Source organism: Carassius auratus, chromosome 2 (assembly GCF_003368295.1).
Source record: "Carassius auratus strain Wakin chromosome 2, ASM336829v1, whole genome shotgun sequence".
In the NCBI taxonomy this organism is placed as follows: Eukaryota; Metazoa; Chordata; class Actinopteri; order Cypriniformes; family Cyprinidae; genus Carassius; species Carassius auratus.
The window spans coordinates 28,249,244-28,268,568 of record NC_039244.1 but is presented as its reverse complement, the minus strand read 5'-3'; the positions used below and the strand labels follow the sequence as shown (position 1 = coordinate 28,268,568).

At 41.2% G+C, this 19,325-nt stretch overlaps 2 protein-coding genes across 3 annotated transcripts in view; both read left to right on the top strand.

Annotated features, from left to right (window-relative positions):
* LOC113039324 (adenylate cyclase type 1-like) overlaps positions 1 to 14,601 on the top strand; it is a 32,153-nt gene extending 17,552 nt beyond the window's left edge. Inside the window, exons 5-21 of one of the 2 annotated variants that reach the window (XR_003274953.1) lie at positions 546 to 673; positions 1,573 to 1,731; positions 1,820 to 1,961; positions 2,167 to 2,322; positions 2,430 to 2,624; positions 3,689 to 3,786; positions 3,944 to 4,028; positions 4,270 to 4,359; positions 4,666 to 4,925; positions 5,054 to 5,180; positions 5,337 to 5,453; positions 5,548 to 5,694; positions 6,594 to 6,692; positions 6,775 to 6,889; positions 7,026 to 7,150; positions 8,161 to 8,611; positions 14,340 to 14,601. Coding sequence is in view for 1 of the 2 variants with exons in the window: in XM_026197205.1 (XP_026052990.1) it covers positions 546 to 673; positions 1,573 to 1,731; positions 1,820 to 1,961; positions 2,167 to 2,322; positions 2,430 to 2,624; positions 3,689 to 3,786; positions 3,944 to 4,028; positions 4,270 to 4,359; positions 4,666 to 4,925; positions 5,054 to 5,180; positions 5,337 to 5,453; positions 5,548 to 5,694; positions 6,594 to 6,692; positions 6,775 to 6,889; positions 7,026 to 7,150; positions 8,161 to 8,478 (2,361 nt within the window). In the remaining variant the exon portion in view is untranslated. Of the gene's footprint in view, positions 1 to 545; positions 674 to 1,572; positions 1,732 to 1,819; positions 1,962 to 2,166; positions 2,323 to 2,429; positions 2,625 to 3,688; positions 3,787 to 3,943; positions 4,029 to 4,269; positions 4,360 to 4,665; positions 4,926 to 5,053; positions 5,181 to 5,336; positions 5,454 to 5,547; positions 5,695 to 6,593; positions 6,693 to 6,774; positions 6,890 to 7,025; positions 7,151 to 8,160; positions 13,629 to 14,339 lie in introns of those variants that run through there. The other variant, XM_026197205.1, reaches the window with a different exon arrangement.
* Positions 14,602 to 16,927: 2,326 nt separating this feature from the next.
* Positions 16,928 to 18,966, top strand: igfbp1b (insulin-like growth factor binding protein 1b). Its single transcript, XM_026197184.1, has 4 exons — positions 16,928 to 17,326; positions 17,406 to 17,548; positions 18,083 to 18,211; positions 18,288 to 18,966. The coding sequence occupies exons 1-4, from the start codon at positions 16,990 to 16,992 to the stop codon at positions 18,405 to 18,407; spliced, it is 729 nt and encodes a 242-aa protein (XP_026052969.1). The 5' UTR covers positions 16,928 to 16,989; the 3' UTR covers positions 18,408 to 18,966.
* Positions 18,967 to 19,325: the final 359 nt, after the last annotated feature.

Below are 19,325 nucleotides of genomic sequence, written 5' to 3'. Positions count from 1 at the left end.
TCTGTTTCCACATTCACATGACATTCAACTGTTGATTAAAATGATTTTTAAAGGCTCTTGCAAATAAAGAAATTAAGACATAATTATTGTAATTTTCTACTGTATAATGAAATATTATTTTTTTTATTTTAGAGCACAGTTGTATTACAATATTCTGTATTACACTTATAAACACTTCTGTATTAGAGACAGTAGTAAAAACAATATTATAAGATTACTTATTATTATATTTAAATTACTTAGCTTCCTAAAATATCTAATGTGAATGTGATGTGGACTGAGAGACTATCACATCAAACTGCACCAGATTTAACTTTAAAATATACAAAAATGTCTGTCTTTTAATGTTGTAGCAGTGTTTTACCACGGTATCAAAAATGTTCTTGAATATTGAGATTTTTCAAGTTATCACACACAGTTATTAGTTCCAGCACTGGACTGTGTTGATCTTGCACCGCAGGACTCACGACTCAAGTAGTTTCAACAGAGACATGGCAATCCTTATATTTGCTGATGCTGGTGGTAAAGCTTTTCTTCATCTGCAGGAGAATCACTGTCGGCGGATCAAGATTCTGGGCGACTGCTACTACTGTGTGTCCGGCCTGACGCAGCCCAAGACGGATCACGCTCACTGCTGCGTGGAGATGGGTCTGGACATGATCGACACCATCACGTGAGTGTGAGCTCTTCTCAAGGGCAGACGGAGAATGAGTCGCTCCAGTGAGGAGGTTTCCTCAAGCTTCAGAGCTGATGTGTATTGATGATCTGATCTGATCAAACCATCTTTGTGTATTTGGGCTGATCTTTGAAACTTCTTTTAAAATAAAACCTCACTGATATGAGCGTGTACATCAGGGGAACAGTGAAATCATCATTTATTCTCCCTCATGGGACTTCGAACATGAATAATGTTTTCATTTGAAGAATCTTCCATCCGTCTGTGCTCTAACAGTCATTGTGCTTCAGAGTTTTGTCTCGAACAGCATCACATCACTCAAACTTTCTATGAGCTTTGAGCCATCTGCTGACAGCAGCGTATCAGATTGATGACAGCATCACCTGCTGGTTACAGAAGTCTGTTCTGAGCACCAAGACTGCTTTTATTTAATATTATTTCAGTTTTAAATAGCTGTTTTCTGTGTGAATATCTGTGATGCTCCGCTGTATTTTCAGCATCATTCCTCCAGTCTTCAGTGTCACATGATCTTCAGAAATCAGAATAATATGATGATTTACTGCTCAAGAAACATTTCTGATTATTATCAGTGTTGAACACAGTTGTGCTGCACAATATATTTCTGTGGAAACTGTGATACACTAGCATTCACTTTTTTTGCATTAAATTTTTAAAAGTGACAGTAAAGATAATTATAATGTCAACCAAAAAAATTTATTTCAAATAAATTATGCTCTTTTGAACTTTCTATTCATCTGTGAATCCTGGAAATCAAATATATCACAGTTTCCACAGAAATATTGGATGCTGAAAGCACTTGCCATGTGCATCTTCATTATAACTTCACGCTCCTCAAGTGAGTGACAGTGACAGAAAACTGAGATGGTGTTGTTCAGGTCGGTGGCTGAAGCTACAGAGGTGGATCTGAACATGCGTGTGGGTCTGCACACGGGACGGGTGCTCTGTGGCGTGTTGGGTCTCAGGAAGTGGCAGTATGACGTGTGGTCGAATGATGTGACGCTGGCTAACATGATGGAGGCTGGAGGACTGCCGGGGTGAGGATCCCAAACACTCATCATCACACTCCTCTCCAGACCCTGAGCTGTTAAGAGCTGTTTCTCCTCTCGTCTGCTCGCTCTACAGGAAGGTGCACATCACTCGCTCCACGCTGGACTGTCTGAATGGAGATTACGAGGTGGAGCCGGGAAACGGCCGAGAGAGACACTCGTTCCTGCTCAAACACGACATCGAGACCTTCTTCATAGTGCCATCTCACCGCAGGAAGGTGTGTGTCCGCTCTGCTGGGAATGAACAGTACTGCTTCTGGATTTACTTGCTACTGTACATTCTCCCCGAAAAGTGATTTAGTGCCATTTCAGAATACAGCATGAATCTACAAATGATAGTTGTGCTTCACAGACTGCTTTATTATGAATACGACTGAATATGACTGACATGAGTTGAGTGGTTTGTGTGTGTTTCATCTCTAGATCTTTCCTGGCCTGATCCTGTCAGACATCAAACCTGCCAAAAAGATGAAGTTTAAGACGGTGTGTTTCTTGCTGGTGCAGCTCATGCACTGCCGAAAGATGTTCAAGGCCGAGATTCCCTTCTCCAGCGTCATGAACTGTGAGGACGGGGACAAGGTACGTCAGATGTGTCTGATGATGCTGATGTGGACGCCTGCGGCAGCTGATGCTGTCACTCTCACAGCCTCATCATGTGGTCATGTGATCCTGTCTGTGATTGGCAGAGGAGGGTGCTGCGCTCGGCTCCGGAGAAGCTCAGGAACCGGACCTCCACGACGGCTAACACCACCCAGAGCAGCCCGGGGACACGGGTCAACCGCTACATCAGCCGTCTGATCGAGGCCCGGCAGATGGAGTCGGACACGGCTGACCTGCACTGCCTCACGCTCACCTACAGAGACCCGGAGCGAGAGCGCAGGGTGAGAGCCAGTGTCACCGCGCCATGTGCCTGCTGGACTGAACACGCTCTGATGCATGTGTTACTGTAGTACACAGGACTGATATCTGTGAGATATTAAGACCACTATAAGAACTGGTTTAACAGACATAGGTACTCCAGCCTCTTGTCATTCAAACACTGTCCTAACCAGAGTAAGATAGATTAAGAATTATTTAGTCTGTCCACACCAGAAATGTCAGATTCCATCAGCCAATCAGAAGAGCATGTGGGCGGGTCTCTTTCTGCATGTGCACTGCACTCAGAACAAAATGAAAGTACATCAGCAAATTCCTAATTATTAAACAATTTTAACATTATTTAAAAAACACACTGAATGACTGAAGCAGTCGTTCTTGTGGAATACACTTGTTTGAGAACACTGAGTTTAAATGCATCTGTTTCCTATCATTTATCTTCAAGTTCTGAGGTCATTTATACATTAGGAATGGCTATAAATGTATTTTAACTCACTTTAGACTTTTAACACTAAACAAACCATATAATTGGCCCCAGAGATCATCATTGTCATAGCGCGTATGGTATTGTTCCAGCTTTTATCAGTTGTTGTGTGGTGTATTTGTGTCGCGTCTGGTAAGGACACAATGTAAACTTCAGTCGTCCCCCAAATTTTGGTTCACAGAATGTTCCCAACATATGTTTTTTTTTAAGTTTCAGGAAATGTCCTATCTGCTGCATTTTAATTGCACAGTTAGTTGCAAGGTTGTAATTAATATAACCTAGCATTACCAATTAAGATGATTCTGTATGTGTTCACTTCAGGTTATTACAAATAAATTAATTAATAAACAAATAAAAGCTCCCCGCAACATTTTAGAAATATTCGTTTTTGGTTACAAAAAAGTCAAGCTGCAGAGAACCTTCCTAAATAAATTTACAAAACCGGAAGCTTGTGGAGGCATAAGGGGAACGTTGTGTTTGCTGGGAGGTCAGCTGCATGATGTGTATTTGATCTGCTGTCAGTGGTGTGTGTTTATGCGGTGATCATGTGAGTGTTTGAGCGTGACGTGTGCGGTGTTTCTCCAGTATCATCAGCTGAATGACGAGTACTTCACCGGCGCTGTGGTTCTGTGTCTCGTCCTCACGGCTCTGATCGGCGTCCTCTACCTGCTCATCATGCCTCAGTACGTGCAGCAGAGCGTCCCTCCACCTGACAGATACACACTAACACTACAGGACTACACTACTCAATACTCCAGAGAGTGCAGTGTTTCAGACGTCCAGCAGTCTTCACCCGTCTGTGCATGCAGGATTATTCATGTCTTGTGTTGTTGTTCTCAGGGGGACGGTCGTGTTGGCGTTGCTGGTCTTCTGCATCTGTTTTCTGGTCGTGTGTATCATATATCTGCACATCACTAGAGTTCAGGTAAAAACTCACTCAATGCCTTTCATATGTCCCTCAATGCCAATGTAAATCTAGCCCTGAATATGTTAGGATTTTATTAGTATGTAGTGCAGTAAAAAATTTATAAGAAACCTGTAAATAATATCTATATAAAGTTGCATTAAAAGGGTAATACAAAAAAAAGGGGTAAATCCTGACAGTAAGCTGACTAATTCATTTTTGTAAGCTGATGTGAGATTGTTAATCTCTGTCTTTGTCTCAGTGTTTTCCAGGGTGCCTCACCATACAGATCCGGACCGTCCTGAGTGTGTTCATAGTGCTCTTAATATACGCCATGACCCAGGCCTGTGTGGTAAATCACTCTTACATCACTCTTCTTACTGCTGCTCAGACTTCAGTGCTCAGGATCAGTCAGTCGGACCTAACCGAAGAGATTCAATACACATGCACATGAAAAGGCTTCACGAACACAGAGGATCTTTTTTTAATTATAATAAAACAAATCAAAAGAATAGAAAATGCTGGTATTAGAGGCTTTTTTACACAAAGAAAACTATAAAGAATAGACCAAGAATAGAGAGTGCCAGAGTAACAGGGTCAAATACAACCAAGAAGAAACTTTGCTAGTACATGAAGAACCCTTCTTTGTCTCTGTCAGGTGGGCTGCATGCCGTGGCTCTGGCCGTCTAACTCCACGCGCTCCATCGTGATCATCGACGTGTCCGCAGGGCTGAACCGCACCATGGCGGAGCTGGCGTGTGAAGGAGCGCCGTACGCCCTGCTGTGCTGCATGCTGGGGACGCTGACCGTGGTGCTGTTCCTGCGAGTGTCCTGGCTGTCCAAACTCTTTCTGCTGCTGCTGCTGCTGCTGCTGTACATCACCGTGCTGGAGCTCAGCGGATTCAGACGCTCCTCGGGGTGAGACACACTCCACACCACATCCCTGAAACCATCAGACTTTCTGAGAAATGACTCTTTGAACTGTTTCCACTGAAAGCTTGTCAGCCGCTGAGCTGAATCTGTCTGGTGTGTGTTTGTGTGTTCAGGACGGTGTTGATGAGCGCTCGCGGTCTGGAGCCCATCCTCTCTCTGCTGCTGTTCTCCACCGCTCTCGCCCTTCACTCCAGACAGATGGAGCTCAAGCTGCGCCTGGACTTCCTCTGGGCCACACAGGTACAGGAGAACATCACAGGCTACTGATAATGCAGTCACAAAAACAAGAACACCTCCCATCATCATACATTCTTCATACTGTTTTTTTGTGTGTGTGTGTGTGTGTGTGCGTGTGTGCGTGTGTGCACGTGTGTGTGTGTGTGTGTGTGTGTTCAGGCAGAGGAGGAGAGAGACGGCATGGAGAAAGTCAAACTAGATAACCGGAGGATCCTCTTCAACCTGCTGCCGGTTCATGTGGCTCAACACTTCCTGCAGTCCAACCCCAGAAACATGGTGAGAGCTCGCCTCATCCTCCGCTGCTGACAGCTTTGATGGAGATGTTGTGCATCATGGTCCCAGAGCTGATTGTGTGCTTGTGGTGTGGCAGGATCTGTATTACCAGTCCTACGCTCAGGTTGGGGTGCTGTTCGCTTCCATCCCCAACTTCAATGACTTCTACATCGAGCTGGATGGAAACAACATGGGTGTGGAGTGTCTGCGGCTGCTCAACGAGATCATCGCCGACTTCGACGAGGTCATCTCCTTTACTGTCGTTTTAGTGTCAAGATGCTTTTTTGAATTTGATTTTTATTTGCTTATATTCAATTTGCATTTTAATTTTAGTTCATTCTAGTAATTTTGTTGTGTTTTTATAGATTTTAAAGTTTGATTTATTTTAAAAAATTAAGTTCAACTAATTGATTATGAGAAATGTTGCCTTGGCCACTATATTTTATTTCATTTCATTTCAAATTAGGGTTATTATAGTTAACTTAAACTAAAACCAAATAAAAAAAAAAACTAACTTCTCTTATTACAGCTAGATAACAAGGCAGAATTTCACATTTTTATTTAGTCTAGCTTGAAATAAGTAGAATAAAATTAATATAACAATTTATGTCAAGGCTGCCTACTGTGTAGGAATGAGGAAATAAACACAGGGAACAATCTTTACTAATCAACATAAAGACTTACCTGAGCAGGAACACACACGTACAGTAACACAGGGGATAGACGTATAACACTTGACACAGGACACAGGAAAACACAGGACTTAAATACAGGAACTAAACGAGGAACACCGGACATCAATAAACCTAATAAACTTGTGAGAATCTGGATAATGGAGAGCAAGACACAGGAGCACAGTGCTGACAATATAATCATTTAAAAACAAAAACAAATAAAAACAAAAATTATGAAACAAGAAACAAAATGACTAAAACTAAAAAAAAAGGTTTAAATTAACCATAAAGTTTAAATGAAAGCAGAATATATAAAAAATATAATCTAATTCAAAATGTTAACAAAACTTATAATAATATCTCAATGACACTAAAATAACACGGTTTCAGTTAACATTGATTTTATTTCAAAAAAAATTTTCAACCCTTCTCTGAAACCATTTAATCTTCTATTTGCACCATGTTGTAGCTCATGGACAAAGAGTGTTATAAAGACATTGAGAAGATCAAGACCATCGGCAGCACGTACATGGCAGCGGTGGGTTTGGTGCCCACCATCGGAACCAAGGTCATTAAACCAGCGACACAGGACACGATGAGAGTAATACTCACAGAGCATCTGAGAACATGATTCATTTACTCCTTTACAGGCAAAGAAATCCACTACAGAACACCTGAGCACCATCGCAGACTTCGCCATCGAGATGTTTGACGTTCTCGATGAAATCAACTATCAGTCATATAACGATTTTGTCTTGAGAGTGGGTAAGCTTTATTACATTCATACTGCCGTCTACAGACCAACTCCCTCAGCAAACCTTCGCCTGGCTCTGTATTCTCACGTCTCATTCTCATTGAAAGATTCTGGATGTTTTCTGATGGTTTATGTGTAAATGCTCAGGTATTAATGTGGGTCCGGTGGTGGCCGGGGTCATCGGGGCCCGCCGGCCGCAGTATGATATCTGGGGGAACACGGTGAACGTGGCCAGCCGCATGGACAGCACCGGAGTGCCTGGGAAGATACAGGTACTCTCACAGTCACTCGAAAGATCATCCTGTGACTGTGTAAATATCACAATAATGCATGCATTCTCTGAGAGTTGGAGAAAGCAGAATAAATGCCTAAAAAGCTGATAATTTTCCTAAAATATACCTATTCTTTAAGTTTCTTTATTTATAAAAAAAATTATATTTTACCAACAAATAATTTTTTTAAGATATACTTCATATTTTCGTTTAATTTCAGTCAAAATATTTGAGAAATTATATTTATCAGAATTAGAAATTATTACTTATTCCATATCAGTATTTTTCAGACTTAACAACAATTTCAGAAATTAGGTTAGACACAATTAACAATTACACAATTAATGTTGAAATAAGTGTCATTTTGTATGTTTTTGCACAAAATAAATATAGCAAGAGATGTTTTGGTGTTTGATGCTAATAACTAACTGCTATTTCTAGCAGAATCAAATGAAATAAGGTTGCATTAGTTTAAAATATTGGTTTTAAATTCAAAATATTTCAAAATAACTTTTTTGGTCGACCCAATTTTATTTGTCGTAAAAGCAAATGTAGTTATTCAGATTCACTTAAACTTTTACTTGCATTTCTATGGTATATTTAATTGATTTTGCTTCCTTAAAACTCACTAAGTATTTTTTATGTAAAAGTGTTTCACATGATAATTTTTATAGTGCATATGATACATGTTTTCACTGGCAAATTTCACAAAGAAAACATGACCATGTCACGTGTCAAAATCCAAAAAAAAATTTGCATGAAGAATATAAAGCCTATTTTTAGGACTATTTACATTTTTATAGCGTGATGTTCTTTACATAGTAATAAAATATTTCCCCTCTGGGATGATCATTATTGTAATGCAAAAAAAAAGAACATTTATTACATTTTGATTTAATTATGCCTTATGTACATGTTATGGGCCTGGTATATTCCCACATAATTGATTCCACATGCATGCAGGAATGTGTATGTGTAGTTTATTGATTGAAATTTGTACGATCTTCCAGGTGACAGAGGAAGCATACCGTCTGCTTCAGAACGACTATGACCTGGTGTGTCGTGGAAATGTCTGCGTGAAGGGCAAAGGTCAGATGCTCACCTACTTCCTGGAGGGTAAAGCGCAGGACGCGGGGAACCGAGCGCCGCATCACACCGGTGGCCTGGAGCGCAGGGTTCACGCCATCGCCCGCTCCAGCAGCACACACACCAAAGCCGGCAGCACCGCGTCCCTGGCCTCGGGAGTCACTCCTGGGCTCCGGGGACACAGCGCTGCTCATGTTCCTGCGGTCGGAGGAGAGCAGGAGGGCAAAGGGGGGGAGATGTAAGACCGGTCGCACACTACACACAAGTATCACATCTGCAGGTGGAGAGAATGAACCGTCTTCCCTTTATTCACCTTCTCACACACATGAATGGATCTTCACTGCACATCAGATCAGTTCTCCTGGATAAATTCAGGTACTGTTTTGCTTTTCTTTCCGACTTGACTAATGGAATTTGGGTTAGGGAACTCCCTTTCACTTTGATTCTGCACTGCGTTCAGAGCTTCGCATGATCTTCAGCAATGTGTTTCATTTCTCAAGTTTTATGCCAACTTCTTATATTTGCTGTAAATAGTAGATGTTCTTACGATCAGAGTTTGTGAATTTTGTTTTTGAATTAAAGTCTCCAGTGCATTTGAATGAATGTGATAGTGTGTGAATGAGATACATTTCTAACACACAGAGCAGCAATAGAAGCAGGACATCGTTGCACTAGATTGTGATTTCTTATTTATTCACTCTCACACACTCTTCATCTTCATCATGTGAAAGAGTCCCGCTCACACGTTTCTAAAGGCTAAGACTGCTGGAGAAATCAAAGATCTCTGTCTTGATGACACATTCACAACTGTACTCTGATTTCCCATAATAATCATCTTATAAATAGATAAGTATACACTGTTTCAAAGCAGCATGTGTACATAGAACAAGAGAAATCAGGGAGTTTGATAACAGCCTAAAGAAAGCTTCATCATCATCATAATCCTCTGCTGCAGTCACTTTGACAGACTGTTCTGACATTATAAGCTACAATCTGACATCTATATTCATACACACAGTGGAGCCCAAACATAGGACACTGCATTCAGTTTCACATTTTTGCCATTTATTAAAACAATTTTGTATTACAACATAAAATGTATGTACAACATTGTATTAGCAGAATCAAATAGAGTGAAGTACAGTTATAATGAATGGAGTGAAAAGAAATGAAGATTGATGTGAAAGTGTCTCTCAGTAACACTGGAGCTACATGAACAAAACCTGATCATCACGATCTGAGATGAGTCACATATCAATCCAGCACAATCTGAAAAACAGGAAATGTTTACACAACGTTGGCAAGGTTTTCTCAAAGTCATGAAAAAAAGCTCTTCCAATAACATTAATAGACCATTTGTTCGGAGTAATCTAGTCTTTAAACCTGTCTCTAAATATTATTCATACATCATGAAACATTTTCTTAATTTCATCATAATGGGAATTTTAGCTTGGCTTTGGCTATTCATTGAATGTAACTTTATTTAAATGATTTAAAGGATATTTTGAATCTCAGATTGATTGTCAGGTGTGTGATTAGCAGGGACAAACCTCCACATGCTGAACATGTGCCAAGTATATCACATCTCAATCTGAAGTGCAATGATTGGACATGATTCTGTCATCAGCATTCACTGTAATAATATCAGCAACACATTCACATGCAGATGAAATGTGACTGAAACTATCAAATACTATATACTTTATGCTGTAAGAGAGCTATGTGCAGAAGTTCAGTCATGGATGTTTGACATGTTACTGAGTTACTGAGGGGGATGGTTTGTTGTTAACAAGGTCAGTTATGTGTAGTCTATGTGTGCACAAGAGTACAGTGACTATCTACTGACACTGAGGTCAACAGCCCATCCATGAGGAACGTCTCGGTTATGTATGTAACCCTCGTTCCCTGAAGGAGGGAATGGAGACATCATGTCGGTGACAGACGAATTGGGATCTTGTTTCGCGAAACCAATTTACTTTGAGTGTAAACTAAATGCAGTTATTATATCCAGCTGCAGCTTATCAAAGCGTGAGCATAAAAAGGCAGCAAGTGAGATGCATACCAGGTTTTCGCTGAGGAGCGAAGCGGGTGACCCGGCCGTTCAGCAATGGTACAGCAGCCATGGCGACGGGTGGTGACATCTCCATTACCTCCTACAGGGAACGAGGGTTACCATACGTAACTGAGACATTCCCTTTCAGGCGGTCACTGTTGACGTCACGTCAGTGGTTGATGATTTGGCATCCTCTACCAAAGCGCCATGGATGCTGCCCCTTCCAGTGTCCTGTGTGAGCCACCTGTACCCCTTTTTGGTGTAGGCCAAGGCTCGCAACAAGAAGACCACAAACCCTTGTCATAGCACTACCCACTCAATGAGATTGGATAACACTGGGAAAACATACACGTTCCACTTGGAACAGGGAAACTGCGAAAGCCCCATCCTTCCTGAAGGAGGGAGCAAAAACGCACATGAACATCATTTTAGGTGCATATGGACAATTGGAGGTGATTGTAACCCTCTTGGAAATTGCAGATTCTGTGTGAATGTGAATGGCATGAAGTGACCTCAGAACCTTCCGACTCCAAAGGAGAAGATGGCAGCCGAGTTGGGACATGTGACAGGAGTGCAGATCACCTTGTCGGTTTATGCACGCAACGGTCGCTGTGTTGTCCATTCGGAGCAGCATGTGCTTGCCTCATAAGTGCAATTTGAGACAGGTCAAGACAAGGCACATTTCTAACAATTCTAGGAAATTGAAATGCCAGTGCAGATGGGTCCCCATTCTATCACATCCTTTGCCAGTAGGACTGTGATCTCTGCACCCAATACAGGAGCATCAGCTGCTTTCATTGTAGAGAAGCAGATGTTGCTAAACTTGGGGGGATGTTAGGCAAACTGAGTCACATAGCCAAGGCAGATGGTCCGCAGAAGCCAGCAAGATAGGCTGGGTAGCGCTAGCCAGGCACCCAGAAACCATGCAAATGGGACCAACCCATCTGGCCAGTCTGGTACACAGGGACATCAAGGAACTGAACTTGGTTGGCATCCCTCATATCGACCAGACACAACCAAAGATGGTGCTCCTGGACAACAAGTGTGGACATCGGAGGACCCAGAGAACTCGCGGTGACCTTCGTCGCTCAGAGCGTGAGGTCAGTAGCAGTTTGGAGCTCTTTCAGAACTTCCGGATCGTGACTGTCCTCATGCAGGTCCTTCATTGCCTTTGCCTGGTGCACCTGCAGTATGGCTGTAGCATATAAGGTGGAGAAAGCATCTCCATAAGCATTGCCAGATAGGCCAGGAGAGTACCTACATACTTGGGAGGGGAGGCACGATATGCCCTGCTGGGTGGAGACTATATTAGGACACAACTGCATCGCAACCCCTGTATACCCCCTTGCTCCACTACCGTCAAGGGTGTTGAGGGAGAAGGAACCATCAGGCTGGTTTCTGGCAGTAAAAGGTGCCGTCCACGACCTGGTGACTTCCTCATGCACTTCCAGGAAGAAGGGTATTAGGGCATGTGCTGTTAAACCAGTGCGAGCCACCCCGAGAAACCAGTCATCCAACCTCGAAGGATCGGGGAGGTTTCCACTTGAGCTCTACCTTCTCAGTGGCCCAGAAAAGCATAGCTGTCATGTCTGGATCCAATTCAGGCATTGCCACCATCCCAAATGGGGTCAGCACAGCCCTCCGAATCAGCGGCTGACATCCTGTTGTCAGGGGGTGGACCAAGGGATACCACTGATACGCTCTTAGAAGAGGGCCCAGCATTTACATTTACATTTACATTTACTCATTTAGCTGACGCTTTTATCCAAAGCGACTTACTATTGCTATATATGTCAGAGGTCGCATGCCTCTGGAGCAACTAGAGGTTAAGTGTCTTGCTCAGGGACACATTGGTGTCTCACAGTGGATTCGAACCCAGGTCTCTCCGACCAATGGCATGCGTCTTATCCACCGCGCCATCACCACCCCAGCATGTTCCTTTTGCTGGTCAACTGGATCAGAAATGCTAGAGGAGTGGTGGGCCCCGAGGGTTGGTTCCCTGAGGAGTTTGCCACTGCTGTAATCCTCAAACCACCCATGCTACTGCTGGAAGTTGCCCTTGCCTGGCACCCGCCAGTACAAGCACTAGATCGTGGCAGCGTTGAGGAAATGGAGCCTGGTCCATAGCTCCAAGATGGGAACATGATTCATCCGTGAATGCCACCTCAGTGTGTTTAATGCCCAGACACATGAGGCAGCAATTGTGACCATTACCCGGCACCAGGTAATGACCACATCCTGAAATGCATGGGTGAAACAGCATCTTTAAAAAGATGGTCCTTTGTCTTTACACAGAAGTAACCGTGATGCACTTTTAGAGAAATTGCTCTTTCAGGGAAAATACTCTTTTAGTGCTGAGGCGCACAGGAGAAATGGCCACTTGCAGCACAACAGGAGGTAGTGCAGCCTGAAGTGCACAACCCACTCGACACAGGAACGACCATCACAGAAGCGCCGTAAAACCATCCACGAGCACGTTGAACTTGTTGAGCAGAATGATGTTGTCACTCGTCTCCGAAGTGAAAAGCTGGTATACATTGCACCTGCTGCCTTTTTATGCTCACGCTGTGATCAACTGTAGCTGGATGCAATAATCGCATGCCAATGTGCATTGGCTCGTTTAGTTTACACTCAAAGTAGATTGGTCTCTCGAAGCAAGATCCCAATTCGTCGATCACCGATGTGAAGTAAAGAGTGACCGATTGAAAGGGAACACTGCTTCACACACTCACTCACACACACACACACACACACACAGACACGCACACACACATACCGTACAGATCTCTGTAGACTTGGGCCTGTTTACAAGCACAAAAATCATGCTCTCATTCTGTACATTTCTGAGACTGTTTGTGGGGAGAAACAATGACTCTTTCTATATTTCTATGGCAAATGTTTATTTTGATGCTGATGTTTTGACTGATGACGCTTATCTTCAGGGTATGAATCGATCTATCAATCGCTCTCTGTACTGTCGATACAGTATTCTTGCCTTATTTGATGCTTGTGGTGATTGAAGTCAGTTGCCTTTTAGCTCTTTGATATTCAGAATTGTATTTTGTAAATACAGCAATGTATGATATACTGTCCTTTGAACAGTGTAAACTTGAGCAATATAAGATTTTGTAATAAAGCGGGTATTTAAGAACAATGGTCTATTGATTTTCTGTTTGATTGCAGTAAATGTGTCATTTCTGTTTGTGTCCATGTGCAATGACTTTTAGTTTGTAGTTTTGCTTTATTCCTGCTTACCCCTTGATTTTGCTGGTGCATATAGTTAGTCCACTCAACCCCACGTATACAAGCCCTATGATTCCTGTGTTTATTGTCTGGTCTTGTCTCTTTATGGTTTCTTTTTATGTTTTTTTTTTTTTTTTTTTTTTTTTTTTTTTTTTTAATGCTTCCTATTTCCTGTGTTTTGTATCTGATGATGGTGATATTTATTCTTGAAATGTATTTCTGCATTTGGACCCTCTCTTCTTGTGTGAGTTCACCCCAACATTACAAGACCAAACTCCTTAATACACTTCTGCTGTCATATTAATTAATTCTCAACTACTTTATGTCATGTTAACATGCCAGCAGAGACTGCAGTTTAACCCTCAAAAAATTTAGGGAACACACTAGATACTATTCAAGACGGCCAAGAAAATCAACTGCCTTAGTGTTCATTTAGAAACAAGCCGACGGATCAGCAGCGCTCACATCTCAGGTTTACACGGCTATTTAACATGTAGAGTGCATGGAGAAATATCTAGGTGTCCCATGTTTAAAAAAAGAACATTAATTAATTATGGGAACATTGTTTGGTTTTGTTTTGAAATGTGTAATTTTTTGATATAATTAAAACACTATTTAATTATTTTTATTTTTTTTACACATTTGACGTTGTTTGCTTAGACTGGTCGCAATGCAAAAATAAAAAGAATAAAAAGTATAAATTACAATTGAAGACATGCTTCAATTACATTTCTTTTTGTTTTTGGCATTGTGGTGCAGGTCAAACGCTGTCTTTGGGCATCACTTGTTTAATCTGTGTTTGTGCAGGTGAATCTGATGCAAGGTCTCGAGAAGGTCTCAACACATGAGCTGACCATTGAATGGAGATCCCAGAGACCAAAAACAGAGGGAACACATCTTCTGCTAAGAATTTCGCCTCTCTTGATGTCTGAGGTAGGGTGACCACTCGTCCCGCGTAGCGTGTGCGCGCACAGCGTTTGAAGCCCAATTCATGCGTCCCGCAAATTGAGACTGTGTCATGCATAATCAATGCTTGCTCAAAAAAAAGTTGATGGCTTTATATCCTCGAGCCCCAGGCAGCCAAACGAACAATCCTTGACAGTTCAGCACGCTACTGCGAGAGCGGGAGCGAGCGAGTTTGAATGAGATGAAGTTTACATTACTTTATTATTTCTGTTTTAACGTTTTTCCTACATTATTTATATAAAAATATGTTATGTAGGCAATTACTCGGTTTACTATTTGAATAATTTACTGAGGTGGCATCGTTGTTAAATGATGATAATTTGGTGGATAATTTTAATTTTTCCGTTAATAACAGGTAGTGTATTCCGATGTAAAATTAACGGTCGCCTGGGGACGATCAACAACCATCTTATCTTTACAATTTTTCTATGTTGCTACATTTGTTTTACAATTTTCTGTAAAGTGTCTTTGAGTACTTAGAAAAGCGCTTACAAATTAAATGTATTATTATTATTATTTTTATCTGAGCTCAAAACGCTGCTTGAGCAAGTGTCAAGATACTAAAAGTAATAAATACATAATTATGAACGTTTATATGTGTTTATTTTTGTTCTCGGTACGTTATTTTAATAGCAATTAATGATTATGAACATAAAAGCGTTAAAAAAAATAAATAAAAAAAAAATATATATATATATATATATATATACATATATATATATATATATATATATATATATATATATATATATATACATATATATATATATATATATATATATATATATATATATATATATATATATATTATTATTACTATATACCATCGATGAAACCATGAAGCTGATGCGGGATGTATGTAACTGCAATATAAAGTTATTTTGAGTATTATTGCCATAAGTATTATTTTCTAAAATTAGGTACATGTAATATAAAAGTACATATGGCAATGTTTTTGCAACAGCTCCAAGTCTCACGCGCAGTGTAGGCTATACATCACTGTCCGAATCCGTTCACTTATTTATTTGTTCACTCCTGATATAGTGAACTCAACTGCCATACACTATATAGGGATTAGTGAATGAGTGAATTCCCTTCCCTTGAGTTGTGATGTTACCTTTTTTTTTAACTGTTCCTGTGGTGTTGAGCAACTACAATTCATTTAAATCCTATAATTTTATATTATAATTTATTTAAAGTGAATAAATTGTAATGAAAAATAAATACAATAGCAAAAGTAAATCGTAAGTGGAAGTGCATCTGTCAATGTTTAGGGCATAATAGGGCATTATTAATATACCATGTAAGGTGGTATGTGCTAGAAATGGGTAAACCACTATCAGTGAGTCTGTCCATGGGGTGTCCCACATTGTCCCTCAGAAACATACCCCTTGTCCCCCCTTGGGCTTATTAGCAGGTGCTCACCCTAGTCTGAGGTCATCATTTGTTTTTATAATTTTTTATATTCTTTTCACCAGCCAGCAAAGTCAAAGTCAGAAGTTTAATTCTCCGTCTCCAATTGCCTGTTTTCATTCTTCTTGCACAATCTATGGATGAACTTGTGTGGGTGGGATGTAAATGATTTGCTCATGGTGTGTGTGCATATAGGCACTGATGGACCTACAGCAATCCTGAAAACATCAGCCGTGTTGATTTAAGATGACAAGCAAAGCTTGAACTCATAAGATGTGCTCACCATTAAAGCCTGATTCAATCATTAATGAAGCCGATGTCTTCAAACTAACAAACTATTAGTTGCGCCTAATGCATCTTGTGCTCTTAGTGTCCAAAGTTACTAATACTACACCAGGAACTTTAAATTACTGTGTGACACCTCGTGACAAACATGTTATGATGGCTGAAGACCTCCTGTTATGCAATGACCACATGACCTTGTTTTTGTAACCCAGCTCAAAGTGTGGTCAAAAACACATCTGAGACGTGCGCTCATAACTCCTGTTGTGTGACAGGCAAATATGTGTTTTAATCTCTAATTATATGCTACATTATTATTATAATACACACTCTCAGAAATCAAGATATGAAAGCTGTCACTGGGACGGAACTTTTTCAAAAGGAAGACTTTTGTACAATATTTACCCCTAAATGTTTGTAGTAGTATCTTAAAGGTACATTTTAGCTCCTGAAGTGAACAAATGAGTAGCTAAATGATGCATAGTCACGTCAGAGTGAACTTTCCGAGAGTGCAGATGATAAACAGCATCATCATGAACCTGTTATTGGTGAAATGGGTCACAGATGTTGCGTTGTTCTGTATCGCACACTTAGTCCTAGAGTAAATATTGACGTCTGCACAACCAGAGTAAACCTGTGCACTGAAAACAGCATAATTAATACAGGCCAGCGGCATGTCAATGATTAACTTCTCTGAGGTCATCATGTCACAGCATAAAAGCACAGCACACACGCACAGAGAGCAAATCTAGCACACCGCAGCTGATATCGGCTTGAGTGCATCGCTTGTTCTGCTATGAGAAGGCTGTGTGTGTTTGTGTTGTTGGTGAGCGTCCTCGTCTGTCCGGCGGATCTTTCTCCGGTGATCAGGCCTGAACCCATCCGCTGCGCTCCATGCTCTCGGGAGCAGCTGGACTCCTGCCCCGCCGTATCCTCGGACTGTCCAGAGGTGCTGCGAGAGCCGGGCTGCGGATGCTGTATGTCCTGTGCGCTGAAGAAAGGAGAGTCCTGTGGCGTTTATACGGCTCCCTGCGGCGCTGGCCTGCACTGTGCCCCGAGACCCGGTGACCCGCGGCCGCTGCACGCTCTGACCCGCGGACACGCCGTCTGTGTAGAGTTTGACCACACGCAAGGTGCGTTTCTGATTAGTGAGTGTGTTTTCAATAGGTTATTGGTCACAGGACTCATGATTGTCTCTGAATGCATGTCTAGATGAGCCAGACATCACGTCTGACCAGGACTCGCTGCATTACCTGCTGAGCCTCAACCGGCCGCTGGACCCCCGGGACGCAGCGGAGGCTCAGGAGAACATCAAGGCAAGAGTCAACGCCATCCGGAAGAAACTGATCCCACAGGTACTGAAACCTGCAGATCCTGTAATACTGCAGGAAAGAGCTTCACTTTTATTGGCTGAAGCTGTTGCATTTCAAGCTGTTTGCTTTGTATTTGTGACAGGAATAGTTCAGGCCTAAATTTAAGATTCATGTCCATCTTTTTGGATTAAACAGTTTTAACAAAAAGTAATAAACTTAAATGTTACAAATTTGTCACAGGGTTATTCAAGTTAAACTGCAACTATAACTATGTAACTTTAAATAAAATCTTAACTAAAATAAAACACTTAAACATATTTTATTTCAGGTAGTTGCCAAAATAACATTTTTCAGTAGTTTAACGATTAATTAAAATTGCATAATCCACCAATCAATCTATCAATCAATGAGTTTAATCCAAATGGATGGGTTTGTAATTTAAATACATAAATCTTAAGTTTTGGCCTAATATCCATTAATTATGTTTTATTAAAAAGATTCAGGAGGAGAGCGTCAGATACTTGGCCTGTTTGTGCTTCTGGTTGACCGTCATGTGTTTGTGTGGTTTCTGTGTAGGGTCCGTGTCACACTGAGTTGCACGCAGCTCTGGACGTCATCACTGAATCCCAGCAGACGTTAGGAGAGAAGTTCACCAGCTTCTACCTGCCCAACTGTGACCAGCACGGGTTCTTCAAGACCCAGCAGGTGTGTGTCTGCTCTGAGTCTGAAACAGCACACTAACTCTTTCTGTCACACTAACTCTCCTCCGTCTGTCTGTCAGTGTGAGACGTCTCTGGTGGGCCAGCCCCCCCGCTGCTGGTGCGTGTCGTCCTGGAACGGGAAGAGAATCCGTGAGGATCTGGCGTCTGATTCCCAGTGTCTTCAGGAGCTCACGCACTGAACCAAAGCTCCAGCGCACTTACATTAGGTTTCCTTCCGTACTATATTTATTCTTAGTTATATGACTAATATTTATGAACTAGTTGATGAACTGCACCTCAGCAAGATCCAGATCTAGGTCTTCAGAAGCTCAGAGAAAGCTTCACTCTCCACGTAAACCACGTCTGTTTTACTGATGTTATGACTGATTCTGATTCTGTCTGAGTTCGCTGTGCTTTTTCCTGACCAGTTTAATTCAGTTGAAGTGTGCAAGTGCACAGCAGAAGTCCAAGGTGAACCTATTTGGACGTTGATATTATATGTTGATATTTGGATGATGATGATATTAGTCTGTAAACCATTCCATTTGTTTTTAAACTCAATGTTGTTTGCTTTATGATATATGACTATGTATTTAAACCAAATGTCTACCTCACATTAGACATGACGCCTTTAAGGACTCATGCATTTAACATATTTAAGAGTGCTGCTGTATTTATTCTGAAAATATTATTTTATTGAATATTAATGTAATGTTTATAATCTCAAGAGTTTGTTTCAATAAACTGTTAGAGACTGTACGAATTGCACAGGAATCTTCTGTTGAACAGTGTTAATAACACAAATATAGCCTACTGTACCATTGTACTGTACCACAACACATTATAACTGTTTATACTGTACAAATCAATGCTTATACATGCAGATTTATGTCTTAAACTGAAGGAAAGCAGAAATATACACACTGTATCTATATATCTAACCTTATTGCTATCCTTGCTATAGAGAGAGAGAGAGAGAGAGGGAGAGACAGAAACAAAACATACAGCAAGCACATTAAAGAAAAGAGAACACTATGGGATTATAAGAAAAACACCAACTCATCTTCGGATAATGTGCACAAAGCACCATGATTACACCAAATTTGTTCAAACGTTGA

What these genes read in the sequence shown, in the direction of transcription:
- igfbp1b (XM_026197184.1), top strand. Translation starts at nt 16,990, where the DNA reads ATGAGAAGGCTGTGTGTGTTTGTGTTGTTGGTGAGCGTCCTCGTCTGT. An exon ending in AGAGTTTGACCACACGCAAG is followed by an intron (nt 17,327 to 17,405) that starts GTGCGTTTCTGA and finishes ATGCATGTCTAG; the next exon opens with ATGAGCCAGACATCACGTCT. An exon ending in GGAAGAAACTGATCCCACAG is followed by an intron (nt 17,549 to 18,082) that starts GTACTGAAACCT and finishes GTTTCTGTGTAG; the next exon opens with GGTCCGTGTCACACTGAGTT.